This window comes from Cyanistes caeruleus, chromosome Z (assembly GCF_971803275.1).
Source record: "Cyanistes caeruleus chromosome Z, bCyaCae1.hap1.1, whole genome shotgun sequence".
Classification (NCBI taxonomy): Eukaryota; Metazoa; Chordata; class Aves; order Passeriformes; family Paridae; genus Cyanistes; species Cyanistes caeruleus.
In genome coordinates, this window is record NC_141732.1 from 54,114,770 (window position 1) to 54,129,187 (window position 14,418).

Genomic DNA, 14,418 nt, shown 5'->3' on the forward strand with positions numbered 1-14,418 from the left:
TCTATTTGAAACAAATTTGCATTTTGAAACCTGTATGAAAGAGTCATCTGTTTGGTTTACTGGCAGCTCTCATTAAATAAGGAACCACTACTTTTAAGGGACTCTCCGAAAACTTGGATTGCCATGTTAATAATGAAATGTAAATCACCTTCCATTTTTTTCTGATATGTAAACACCTAAGGATTGTCCTTGTGATGAAAAGGGTGCTCTAATCACCATATTTCATAATATCACAACGTTAAAAAATTCATAGTTTCTAGTAATAAATGTGTTGTTATGCTTGTCAGTCAGTGAGAGGCTCCCATATATTAGTCTTGTTTTCTAACAAGCTTTATGACGGATCCTCAATTTACAGTTGTCATTCAGCAGTCATCACCAACCATAGGAGGTCTCCACTCATGCTGTTATAGAAATTCATCCTATTTCAGTACAAATCTAAATCTGCATGAAAATATAATCAAAATTAATATGCATATAGTGTATCACCACAAACCATTAGTTCTTCTAGTAAACACAGCATGCAAAAGTTGTTATTTACTTTAAAGGAAGGATGATACCTGCTGAAAACACGTTGTAATTATTGGTGAGAAAACAACAAGAAGAAAGCCCAATGTAAATACTATTTCCTGATAATACAATCCTAGTGGAAATATTTTAACTATTTCAAAGAAACTTGAAAATCTTACATAAGGGCATAAAGGTTATAATTTAGATTTAAGTTTGAGATGGGATTTTATTTATTAATTTCTTTCTCAGTACAGGAGCTTTTTCCTCCTCCATTTCTTCCCTTTTCTGGTAATTTTGATGAACCTAAGTCCATTTTAACATAAAATAAAACATTCCTGATCAAATCAAAGATGCACAGACTTTTATGCAAAAAGGATTATTAGATCATTTTGTCTGACATCATATACAGGCAAGATATTTACTTCAAATTTCTGCAACTGAGCACATTGACTTCTTTTGTGAAAAAAGGTACTGGTGAGTCTTGTGTCTTGATAAATCTCCTGCTTTGGTTTCTACTTCAGAGCTATGGAGCATCATGGCTTCTCCCTCTCTCTTCCAGAGGTTTCAGTGTAGCAATGTCACCAGAATAATTTATGCATTTCTCTGCCCCTTTGAGTGCCTTGCTGCTACACTGTAAAATCTCATATTGAGACTATGTCATCATAACAAGACAAGGAATTTGGGAGGAAAATGAGCATGATTGCTATTAAGGTCGGACACACCTATCCGAACTGCGTTCTGGCTTCATCTGTCTATGCTCCCTGCTTCTCTTTGATACAGGCTAGCCTCATTGGCTTTTAGTGTGTTTTCTGCATAAAAGCCCTGTAGCAACTACAGTGTTTCCAGTTTTGGCATTTAAATGTTTATTCTGGTATTTGTTTATCAAAAACACACGTTGTTGGAAACTCTGTTTATTCCAATGTAGTATTCCAGTTTCTGTTTTTAAAAGTTTTTAAGAAACACAGTTTTTTAATCATAAGATGTCAAAAATAGGTATCTTTTAATCCATGGGAAGAATTTGTATTAATTCTTTTTGTTTGAAAATGCATGATAAGCTGGTACCAGAAGACTTGCCATGATGTTCTCAAAACAGTCTGGTTATCAATGGCACAGATGCATCACCTTTCTAAAGGACTATGGGTTGTCTTTGTTTTTGATTAAATACACATTTGTCCTAATATGGCCACTCTCTGAGACTGAGGCTGTCATGCCATGAATGTTTTCAAATTTGATTTTAATAGTAATCCGAATTGAATTTTCTTTTTAGTTTCTCTATTTTGGGTTTCTGGTGTGAATAACTCTGATGTATTTACATGTGTTTTTCAGTTTTAGATGGAATGTATATATTTTAAGTCTTTATGACAAGTTTGACAACAGATTTGTGCATGGGATTTTTTTGTTTTGTTTTCTAAATGTGGGGAAAATGACCACAGAGAAAAAGATTTAAAATATGTTTAAAGAAAGAGACATTAGTTATACAAATAATTGCATGATCTGGGGAAAAGACAGTCAATTAGTTGGTTTGACCCAATGTTTGAGAACTTCTAGCAAAGAAGAGAAGCATAGAATCATAGATTGTTAAGGGTTGGAAGAGACATTAAAGATCATCTAGTGCAATCCTCTCTGACATGGGCAAGGACACCTCCCACTAGACCAGGTTACTCAAAGCCCCATCCAGCCTGGCCTTGAACACCCCCAGGGATGGGGCAGCCACACCTTCTCTGGGCAGCCTGCTCCTGTGTCTCACCCCTCTCAGTAAAGAATTTCTTCCTAATTTCCAACCTTTGTTTCTCCCCTTTCATTTTGTATCCATTACTCCTTTTCCTATCACTGCAGTTCCCTCTGAAGAGTCCCTCTCCAGCTTTCCTGTAGGCCCTGTTCAGATACTGGAAGTTGCTGTGAGGTCTCCACACAACCTTCTCTTCTCCAGGCAGAACAAACCCAAATTCCTCAGTCTGTCTTCATAAGGAAAGTGATCCAGCCCTCTTATCAACCTCATGCCCTTCTCTGGGCTTGCTCCAACAGGTTCACATTCCTCCTGTGCTGGGACGTCAGAGCTGATGCAGCCCTGCAGGTGGGGTCTCAGCAGAGCAGAGCAGAGGGGCTGAATCCCCTCCCTGGCCCTGCTGCCCATGCTGCTCTGGATGCAGCCCAGAATATGGTTGGCTTTCTGGGCTGGGAGTACACAATGCCAGCTGTTGTTGAGTTTTTCCTCAGCCATCACCCCTAAATCTTTCTTAGTAGAGCTGCTCTCACACTTCTCCACCCAACCTGTAGCCTGGAATTGTCATGACCCAAGTGTAGGACCTTTCACTTCACTTTATTGAATTTAATGAGATTTGCATCAGCCCACTTCAAGTGTGTCATGGCCCTTTGGGACCTGGACAGCAGTGTTACATTTGAAAATTTGGGAAGGAAAAGGTAATTGGATTTACCTCCAAGCATTTTTAATTTTTCCAGTCTGTGGCACTTTTTCTCCCAAACAACACCATATATTCTTTCATAATTGCTAGAGAACATGCTGTATTCATTAGTCAGGATGCATGCCTTACATACCTGCAGACCCCTATGTTATGTATATTAAACTTTCATATTTACAATTTAATCGGGGGGGAGTTTTAGGAATTAAAAAAGCACTTATTCTTCTAAGTTTTTAAGGTTTATCAGTATTTTTTTAAGGCCAGCTTTATGTAAAATAATGCACTTATTTTACATATTTTTTTTTTCTTTTTCTCTTTCTGCATATTTACATTTCTTTCATTCCACAGACTTAAAGAACTATCTTTCTGTCTCTCTTAATAGTATAGTTTCAATATTTTGAGCAAAATTTCACAAAATCTCTTTGCAGGTGTTGCTACAGCTTTTTCTACTGACAGGAATGCAAATCTTTCAGATTTAATTCTCCCAGCTGTATGGTCTAGATTGGAGTTCTCCTCACATGGTCAATACAATTTCATTTTCAAGCTTTTCTTGGGGGCACACTTTTCTGCTTAATACAGCCCACTGGCACAGGTTTCAAAGAACAGTATGGCATACATGAATACTCTGTCCTGAAATAGAATTGAAAGCCACCATAAAACATGTTTGTAACATCCTAAAAGGGTGAAAGTGCCACATTTTCAAAAGGCCTGTGTCCATTTATCCTCTATTTTCAGATTAGTTCTGCCTTATTTAGGTAGGCACAATTGCCACAAGTACTCAGGACTTAGCTAACAGTACCACCAAATCAGTCTTTCTTGTATACATATGATGAATTAGTAATTCCTTCATAATGGAGCATTGTGATGATAGCTGCTTTAGAATTTCACTTCCTTTAAAGCCTAAAAGAGGGTGAATCTTTGGAAGTGGATAAAGGGCATTGTGAATGAGAGGTGCCTGGGGAAAAAGAGACAGGAGCTATCCTTTTTGCACCATGTTGCAACAATATATTGAATACTAAGATACCACCTGCCTACCCTGCTGGTGGTGGAGGGTGGTTTGCAAATGTAAACAGATAAAGAAAAAAATAATTGTGAGATACCTGGATTATTCACTAAACTTCAGGACTTCAATTTTTGCACATAGTTTTCTCTTCTTTTTTTTTTTTTTTTTTACCTCCTCAGAGCAACTTACAATAAACATTTTGTACTAATTGTTAAATTGTTAGTCGATCATGGAAATTGTCAATTGAATCATATGGAAAAGCACTATTTCTTTCTTCTTCCTAAGAGGAAGGGAGTTTTTTCCAAAGTTAGTTTAGGATAGGTATTTTCCATGTCTGGGCTATATGCATCTCATACTATTATGTGTAATTTGTTTATCTAAGTAACATGTTAATGAGTACTAAGACAACCTAGCAAAACCGGTCAATAACTTCCAAATCAGTAGATATGTAAGGATTACATTATAGATGCACATACTGGGTTCAAACTGCTGAATTTTTTAACCTCAGGAGAATATCCTTATTCCTTAATGATTGTGTCAGAATGTAAGGCAGTATTTTAGCTAGCAAACAAAGTAAGTTTAAGAAATTCACAATTATAGTTTTCTCATCTATAATGCTCTTAATTTAGTGACTGCCTACGTTAGTAACTGTACAAACTGATTAGTGTTCCTACATGTAGTGCAACATTTAACATGGTTTAGTTGGAATTGCAGTGGGCATGATTGTGTACATTTCAGTTATCAGAACTTCTAAAGAAATGTTTTTAGTCTTATTAAGAGAAGAAAAGGGGGGATGTAGGACTGATCACATATTCAAATATGTGAAATTCTTATTTAATATATCAGATAAATATGTAGAAAGTTGTGCCTGGAATCTCTTGCTGCTTATTATGTAAAAATGGAAGGATATCAGTCTTTCTTTTGTATTTACACAGAATATAATTTTAGATGTTAAAATTACTTTCATCTTTCCACAAAATATCAAAATAATATGTGCTGTATTACCTGTGTAGTTATTCTGTGGTTTTGCTTAAGCGCTTTTTGAATAGAGATGTAATGTTCAGTTTTTCTAGAGCCTAAATAAAAGTCCCTGGCCAGAACTTAGAACCTAAAAGCTTGAAGGAACAGATCCCTCACTTAAGGAACTTTTTACTTGTGTAGCTTGTATTTCCTGTACACATGGCACTCTGTGCCACATAGAGTCTCTTGAAAACACAAAATATTGGAATAACAGAGAACAAAAAAAATAAATCATTTCAGTTGTGGGGGACCTACAAGAATCATTTAGCACAACTGCTACAGTTCAAGGCTGACCCAAAGGTAAAACAGGTTGTTAAGGGCTCTGTCCGAATTCCCCTTACACACTGACAGGCTCAGGGCATCATCAGGCTTGACCATCCTATATAGGATGCCTATAAAGAAACGCTTCCTAATGGCAAGTCTGAACCTCCCCAGCACAGCTTTGAACCATTCCCACACATCCTATCACTGGATCCCAGGGAGAAGAGAGCAGCACCTCCCTCTCCACTTCCTCTCCTCAGGAAGCTGTAGAGAGCAAGGGGGTTGCCCCTCACCCTCCTTTTCTCCAAACTACAAAGCCCTTAGCAGCTCCTCACAGGCCATGGTATCCAGTCCTTCCACCAGCTGTCTTACCCTTCTCCAGACACCTTCGAGGACCTTCCTGTCATTCTGAAATGGTGGAGCCCAGACCTGCACCCAGCACTGGTGGCCCAGCACAAGGGAGGCCCTGCCCTAGTGCTGGACACAGAGGGACAGTCACCTCTTTGGATGGCCAGAGATACCAAGTTTGGTGCTCCCAGGATGGGGTTTGCTGCACCTGGGATGGGGTTGGTGCCCCCAGGATGGGGTTTGCTGCACCTGGGATGGGGTTGGTGCTCCCAGGATGGGGTTTGCTGCACCTGGGATGGGGTTGGTGCTCCCAGGATGGGATTTGGTGCTCCCAGGATGGGGTTTGGTGCTCCCAGGATGGGGTTGGTGCTCCCAGGATGGGGTTTGGTGCTCCCAGGATGGGGTTTGGTGCTCCCAGGATGGGGTTTGGTGCTCCCAGGATGGGATTTGGTGCTCCCAGGATGGGGTTTGGTGCTCCCAGGATGGGGTTGGTGCTCCCAGGATGGGTTTGGTGCTCCCAGGATGGGGTTTGCTGCCCTTCTGGCAGGACAGCCAGGGCACCCTGCTGGCTGCCAGAGCCTGCTGCCAGTCAGCACCTCCAGAGCCCTCCCTGCAACCCCAGAGCTGCCCCTCTCCCAGTTTAGATTTGTATCTGGCATTTCCCTATCCCAGGTGCAGAAACTGGCATTCTGACTTGTCATTTTCATGTCACTGGTGATGGCCCAGTGCTCCACTGTATTTAGATCCCTCACTCTGCAAGGGCTCTCGTACTTCAGGAGTCAGCAGCACCTCCCAGTTTAATAACACCAGCAAAATTATTAATGGTGCATTCAACTCCTGTATCCAGATCATTGATAAAAATACAAACAGAACTGGCCCTAGAATTGAGCCCTGCAGGGGACCAATAGAGTGAAACAAGAAGCAGCTGTAAGTTTTCAGAAAGGGCAAGTGAATCACTTAGTGTTTAAAAAACCAGATAAAGTTGAAAGTTTATTTAATCAAAATATAACCTAAAAATTATGAACAAAATAATTAGTAGTGAAAATAATTTCTCTTTAAGCTTTTCCTAATAGAATATGGTGGAGACTAATTTTAAATATAGATCCCATGTCTGAGCTTGATAAAGTAATTAACTTCTTTTAGTGGTGATTAGTGTTGTTTGACTTGTGTGATGTACTAAATGTGAACACAGATTCTTCATCTTCAGTGGTCATACTGATGAAATCTCCTAAAAGACACTCCAGCAACAAAAATCTCCCAAATAGTGAAAAGCCCGACAAATCCCCAAAAGCCCCGGAATCACCGTGGCAGTGAGGAGTCAGTGTCATCTGTAATGCCACTTTTCAAGAGATATTACTAGAGATGCTAATCTTTTTAACAAATTGGTTCCCTGAACAAAGAAGTCCACAAGTTGCAGTAACAAAATGAGAGTGAGGCAGTAGTGGGAATGGGTAGCAGGCCGTGTAACCCTGGTGTACAGTGCTGCTGGGCATTAAGCACTGTGGTACTTGTGACCTAACATTCAGATTCAGGATTTAAATGTCTATACAGTCTCAATTGTTTGATTGTAGCATTTTGTTAGGGTGGGAAACTCTCTGGCTACAATATATAGTAAAATGACCTTATGATGATCTTTTCAGCTTGTAGTTGTTATCATGTGGCATGTTTTTAAAATTTGATCTTTCCTGTGTGATTGAATAATTTGACTTCATAGTATTTTCCACTGAAGCAAGTCAGTGAAGAAGTCAGACTGTTAAAAGAAAGAACATAATTGTCAAGCAAGAAAGTTTTCTTATATAATAATTGTATATATTTAGTAATGTAACTTTCTTTAAAGACTTGCAAAGTTAATATTATACACTTAAAATAAATTACTCCTCACAGCTAATACATTAAAATACTTGTCAATTGCCCTGGAAAAAAAGTAGAAACTAATTTTACAGGTAAATTCAAATAACAGCTATAGCAGCTTTCTGTTTCTAGTATACAGAGAGTAAATTCAGACAATATTGATAAATATGTCACTAAAATTATAATTAGTACTGTGGTATTTGAAGTAAGAAAGAGAGGGCTCATTAAAAATGTTTACAGAGATAATTGTAAGTAATTTTTAAAGTGTAAGTGGTGGTTCCATTGCTTTCATTTTGGCCATTTATTGTAGCTAATAATTGTGTGCCTTTTCTTACTGTGCATTCCATTGTCTCTGTCATTTTCATTGTTGGTTTTTGCTCTTCTGGCCCCCCAGATAAATTGCACTTAGGTTTTTTTCTTTAATGTGGTTGCCAAACTGATCAAAATCAAAATACCCATTGTTATTTAAAAGGAAAAGAAAGAAAATGAATGTGAGAGTAACCATACATTTGCATTTAAAAAAAAAAATCTACTTTGTATTTTAGTTAAACTGTGATTTCTTTTCCTTTTTAAAAGCAAAATTATTGTGAACAAATCTCTTTTCTAAAGGCTGGATCCTGCAGTCTGTGTAACTCCTGACTTTCCATTTACTTTGACAGCTGGGGATCTTCAAAGGGTGCTGACAGGAGTAAGGGTTGATGTCCTGTCCCAGTGAAGCTAACGGAGTAAAACCTATTGAATTACTTTGGTTTGGGATTTGATTCTGTGATTTCAGATAGTTAAAGTTTTGTTTCTAATTCAACTCTTATTGCAAGCTCTGCATGTTTCTTCCTGGTCTAGTTGAAGGGAAAACATATGGAGGCCTTTCTGAAAATCATTTAGGGATTTTTTTATTTGATTTTTATTTTTACTTTAGTGATTATATTTTTGTTCAGTCTGGGTTATTTTTATTTCAATGCAGCTCACTAGTAATTCTACTTATTTGAGCTCATTCTGAGCAGCTTGGAAGGTAAAATGAACTTTGAGGCTGTGATCCTGCAGTATATGTACAAGCAAAACAAAATTACTTTCTGACCTCATTGAGGAGGCTTGTGTCACTGGGACACTAGAATGAGGCCTTTTGATAAAATATATGCCCTAGCCAGGAATAAAGCAGGCATTTCTGTTGATCTGGTAAGGAATCTGTCAAAACTTCTCTGATCAGGCTTTTTTACTATCCCATCTTGAGTCCTTTTTTTAATGACATCTATTATCAGATTGAAATGGCGATTGAGACACTGCAAAAGTCTGATGGTCTGTCCACTCACAGAAGCTCTCTTCTCAACAGCCATGTAAGTTGTCTCTTCTTCACATACACTCTCTCTTGCTTGTTCTGCATGCTTAGCCTGCCTCTAAATGTTTGTTTTATTTTATTATTACTTTTTGCTCTAATCTTCCCATCTTAGTTGCTTGTAATCTTTTACTACACCTCCCATGGCTTTATTTTGTCAGATTAAATGTCTTTATGGTATATTGCAGAGTGTTACCTGTTCCCTATGCTCAACACCTGTGTTAGGATGAGTTAACACATTTGACTGTTCTGCGGGTTACAGTGTAAATGTCAAGCTAAGGTTCAATTAATTCTAAATTAGCTGGCTTTTGGCATTTTAAATGAAATTGTCTACGTCGTAAGAACTGTATACCATATACTAATTTTGGGGCATGTGAAGAGGAAAAGAAGAAACAAACAGCACACCTAAATAATTATTTAGGTTATTCCTAGGTGTTTCTTCATTTATTCTGACTAGAGTCTGTATTTTGAAATTACTTACTTAAGAATACTAAGGATCCTTATGATGACCTGGTAAAAATTGAAAGCAGTGCCTTAATTTGGAGTACACAGAAATGTCTTATTCATCTGCCTTTTACTTTGTTCTAACCCTGCAAGTCTTAAAGTTAAGAATTTCTCATAGACAAAACTAAAATACATTTGGGCAAAAGCATCATCTCCAAATAGAGTGAAAAGTTCATTATATATAATCTTAAAATAAAAGAAAAAGACCATGTTAATTTTAAGCTTATTATATAAATAATATTATTACTTTGTAACTTGTTAGTCTTTCTGAAATGTTTTTTTTTTCTGTTGGTACTTACAGTTTTGAAGTTTGTATTTTTGCCATGTTGATTGGTTTGTATTCATACTGCTTTTTTTTTTCCTTCTCAGCTTTACTTATTATATAAAATTCAAATACCCTTATTGCTTTACAGAAGAAATTGAAATTTAGTTTGCAGTCTGAATGTAGAATATGATGGTAGAGATTGTCCTTTGGAAATCAAATTAAAAACGTATGCTTTAGAAGGTTTGGGTTTGAATTTTTTTTTTTTTTTCCTGTAGGAGTCCAGTTTTATTGAAGTTAAAATTAAAAATGTTTTGTTGAGAATTTAGGGGTTTTTTTTTTCTTAAATCTAAAATTGGAAGAGGAAAGCTGTATTATAAAAATTTACAGGAAATTATATACAGTAGGACATTTAGATTTCCTGTGTGCTTACAAAATAGTTAATTTGAAGATAAGAGAATATCAAAATTATTATTTAAATAATAATAGATATTGTTAGACTGCTAATATCAAAGTCATTGTTTAAATATAATTTTTAACAGATCATAACTTTTTTGGTAATGTTTTAGAACTTTCTGGAAAGACTTAAAACACTAGAACTATTGTAAGTTTCTGCTTAAACATGTTAGGAAGTCCACAGTCTTTGTATAAAACCAAGAAAGATCAAAAGATAAGCTGCAGTGCCTCAGTAAACTGTTTCACTCATTTCTAGTTCTAGGCACTATTCAGTGTCTTCCTAATAAGAAGATTTGCACAGAAGATCACAGTCCTTCCAGCTGCAAAGACTTAAAATGATATTTCTTGACTGTGAACGCTTTGTGAAAAATACTCTGATAGGGATATATCTTTGATTCTGTGGGGAAAGAAAAATTTAAAACAACCCTTGTGCTTATTTTTGTGGCAATATGTCTTTCCTGTTTTTCGTTATTTTGAAAGAAGTTTAAAATCTAGATCAAGCCTACAGGATGTTTTGCTTGTTTTTAAAGCAATGCTTATTTTCTTTAAACTCAAGGACAGTGTAAAGTAAGTTTAAGCGTAGATGTACACTTTGTCTCTTTAAACTTTTCTTGAATTTGTCTTCTAATGGTTTGGTTTGGCATTTATTAAAATAATTGGTTTAACAGATTTTAAAATAGAATTCTAAATTGTGTTTTTAATTAACTTATACACTTTGCAGGTGATTAATTTGTGGGAATATTTTAGTTCAGGTTTAAATTTTCATCCTTTGATATCTCAATGTTTTGTAGGATTTTTTCCTTCCTGAATATATGAGTTCTCATTTTAAGGAGTTTGTAATTTCTCCTCTGTTTTCTTTTGTTTCTTGGTGTATTTCTGCATGGGATCAACTTACTCAACTAATTGATAGTTGAGTGTTTTATAAACATTGAAGCTTAATTGAAGTGACACTCAATTGAACAGGTCTGGCTCTGTAAATATTTCATCCCTTTCCCCATCTTACCAATACATTATGGTCAGTACTACAAATTTATTAGCCAAGACTCAAACCTGAACAGCTTTAGAATTGTATTTCAGCTTGGTAGACAAATGTTTGGGTTATTTCTAAAGTTATTTACAATAATATTTGGATTCCATTTTCTCTTAAAATCATTAATTAACTACACTTTTTTTCCAGACTATAATCTATCAAGTAAGGATTTCAAGCCCTTGCTACTTAGTAACTCCTTCCAAGACCAAAAATTCTTATATTGAACTTAACTTTCGATTTGGAGCTTTTTGTGTGTTGAATAATGCAAGTTATGTTTGAAATAAAATCTGTTAGAAATTCATATAATTAATGAAGTGCACTCAAAGTGATTAATAATATATTAGAAACCATCTGGAAGAAAATATCTTTAATGCTACATGCAGAACTTAATTACAAAATAATTATTTTTTGTTTGTCAGTCTTTGGGGATTGACAGAGTTTTCCCCCTTGGGGAAAGCAGAAGTACTTCACGTTCTGTATCATTTTGATTCAGTTCTAGATCCAGTAATATATGAAAAATGTTATATAAATGTTTTAATAAAAATGGAGTTGTAATAGTAGATTTTCAATATCAGATTTATATAATAAATATAGATATAGTATATATCTATACTATATATAGATATAGATATATATATATACTATATATATATGTAATACAGATTTTCAATATGGATAGATTGCAACCGTTGAAAGTTATAATTATCTTTGTTTGTAAGCCAAGACAAGCTTATGTCAGATTACTAGTGAAGTAACTTTAATACACTCTCACAAAACTCAAATATTTACAGTTACACCTTTTCTTCAGCTTTATTTCAAAATGACAGACGCTCAGTTTGGAAGAACTTGTGAGTATTAGGACATATAAAACAATAATATGATAAGAGATAATTTACTGTACTCCATTTTTTTTATTTGAAATGCAAAATTACCTGCAAACCAAGCTAAAAATGTTTTGTCTTGGAGTCATTTGCATCTTCTTTCTGTATTTTTTCTAGAGCTTAGAAAATGCTAGGGATCCATGACAAGTACTGGGAAATATAGGGAAAATACTGACTTATCAAAAATACTAAAACAATTAAATTTGTTCCATTATAAAAGAAATAAAAATTGTTTCATTATTAAAAAAAAATATTCAGTATAAAAAAAATAAATATCCTCAGACTATATTGGTTTTGATATAATTTGCCATTTTCCTTTAATATTTAATCTTGGAGTATTAAATTTTCCTTTTAAAATTTTTTTATAATAGCAATAACTAGAGGTTTTTCATGAGTGTGCTGTACTTAGAACATGCTGTGATGTTACATAAAGTCTCTTCTTGCATGTTTCTAATTATCTACCACAATTACACGAAAAGATTTCTAAGATTACCAAGAAATTCATTCTGTTCCTTTTGGAAAGTCAAAGGCAAGCAGGCTACAGCTGAATGGGTTTGTATCCCTAATGATTATACCAGTTATTTTCAATGTTACCTAGGTAGCTTTTTGACTTTTATGCAGTAACTTTTATCTTATTTGGATCTTAATGGTTTTTAATAACAGACCAACAGTATCATATTCCAGGTTTAAAAATACATTAACTACTTATTGTGTCCAAGGAGTTTGTTTTCTGCAATTTATGTGCATTACATTCATGACTACTTTATTTCTTTGTGGTACTAACAATTTGTCTTCAAAGCATAGATACCTTTGTCACTTTGTACTGATGTGTGGTACTGAACCAAAAATATTTAAGAAAAGGACACTTTCTTGAGGTCACAAGTGCAATGAGTTCTGCTATTCCCTGATAATTCTGAATATATTAAAGCATTATTGTTTAATTAACATTTAAAGACAATCTTAGGAAGGAAGTAATTTTTTAATAGACCGGAAGAGTGGTTCCGATAGTCAGAAGTTAATGCTGTATGGCTACAATGTTTTTAATAAAGTATGTAATAGGGTGGTTTTTTTCTGTTTTGTATGTGATATAGCTTCAGTGGCTTTTAGACAACTATGAAACTGCAGAAGGAGTGAGCCTTCCAAGAAGTACCCTTTACAACCATTACTTACGACACTGTCAGGAGCACAAGTTGGATCCAGTCAATGCTGCCTCCTTTGGAAAACTCATACGGTCAATCTTCATGGGACTGCGGACCAGAAGACTTGGAACTAGGTTTGTGCCGTTAAAATCCTGAATTATAGTAAAAAAAAGGTAGTAGTTATGAATAACAAACTTGTCTGCCAGGCAAGAGAATACACAAAACCTGCATTAAAATATTATTGTTTGTCTGTCAGTTATATTTCTTCATGTTGAAGAGTTTTATGTTTTCTCGAGATGCTATTATAGTTTTATTTCTTCTGCTTTTGAAGGTTTCTGTGCTTATATTTTGGTACCTACATTTCAGATTTTTATCATTACAAATAAAACATAACTTGCCACTTGGAAATCACTAAGAATACTGTTTGCCCATAACTATATAAATTGCATTTATTTGCATTTTATTTTTGTTACTCAAGTGAGTGCAAGTTAATATGCTGATAATATTTAAGAGAGTAAATTAATTTCCCAAAGGTAGTAAAATCATATTCATGTAAAACAGGTATGACAGGAGAGCCAGATCTGTTTTGTGTGTTATTTTCCAGTCAATGTAAATTGTAAAGTAATTGTAATGTAAATATGTAAAACTAGTATTACTGCTCTTTTACTCTTTCATAAAGGGGGAACTCCAAATATCATTACTATGGGATTCGTGTCAAGCCAGATTCTCCTCTTAATCGACTACAAGAGGACATGCAATATATGGCCATGAGACAGCAGCCCATGCAGCAGAAACAAAGGTGAAGTGTGAAACACAGCTATTCACTGCAATTTCTAGTTCATCAAGCCTTACTTTTCCTTACATGGACAAGTTGGAATTCCTGTTCAGCTTTTCTGCTGTGAAAATAAAAGTGTGGTTGATAGCCAGTTGATGTCAGTGACGTCAGGCACCAATCAATGTGAAAGAATATTTATTTAGAAATTGTCGTAAATTTTTAGAAAATAAATAATAATAAAATGACCTATAATATGAACAGATTCTTCTTAACTATACTGCGTTCTTGTCCCAAAAGCTGAATAGAAGCAGTAAGAGCTTTAATTTCAAACATTCCTGTTTCTTTTCATTGCTGTACCATTTAATGTTCACACTTCATATCAGAGAACTTACTATTAAGTTGCTTGGTATTTATTTCATCTCCTTGTGAAGAATTAATGTGACCACAATGGTTTGCCTCCAAGTACATGTAAGTATGTTCCCTTAGTATCTGTGGCCCCTGAGGAATCTGTGATAGCTCAGAACTAGCTGCAAGCAGTGGCACAGGGCTGTACTGGTGGTGAAAGAATGTGTGAATATGCATATTAAAAATTATGTTAAACAGAAAATTTTATGGGGAAAAATGGAAATTA

General features: G+C 35.3%; 1 protein-coding gene across 11 annotated transcripts in view; it reads left to right on the forward strand.

Moving 5' to 3' along the window:
- The window catches only part of RFX3 (regulatory factor X3), a 116,912-nt gene that overhangs the window by 84,449 nt on the left and 18,045 nt on the right, over positions 1-14,418 (forward strand). For 7 of the 11 annotated variants that reach the window (XM_086867906.1, XM_086867908.1, XM_086867910.1 and 4 more), the window contains 3 exons: positions 8,667-8,741; positions 12,965-13,146; positions 13,692-13,811. In XM_086867906.1, coding sequence (XP_086724032.1) covers positions 8,667-8,741; positions 12,965-13,146; positions 13,692-13,811 — 377 coding nt within the window. The remainder of the gene's footprint in view (positions 1-8,666; positions 8,742-12,964; positions 13,147-13,691; positions 13,812-14,418) is intronic. The other 4 variants (XM_086867909.1, XM_086867914.1, XM_086867913.1 and 1 more) reach the window with 1 other exon arrangement.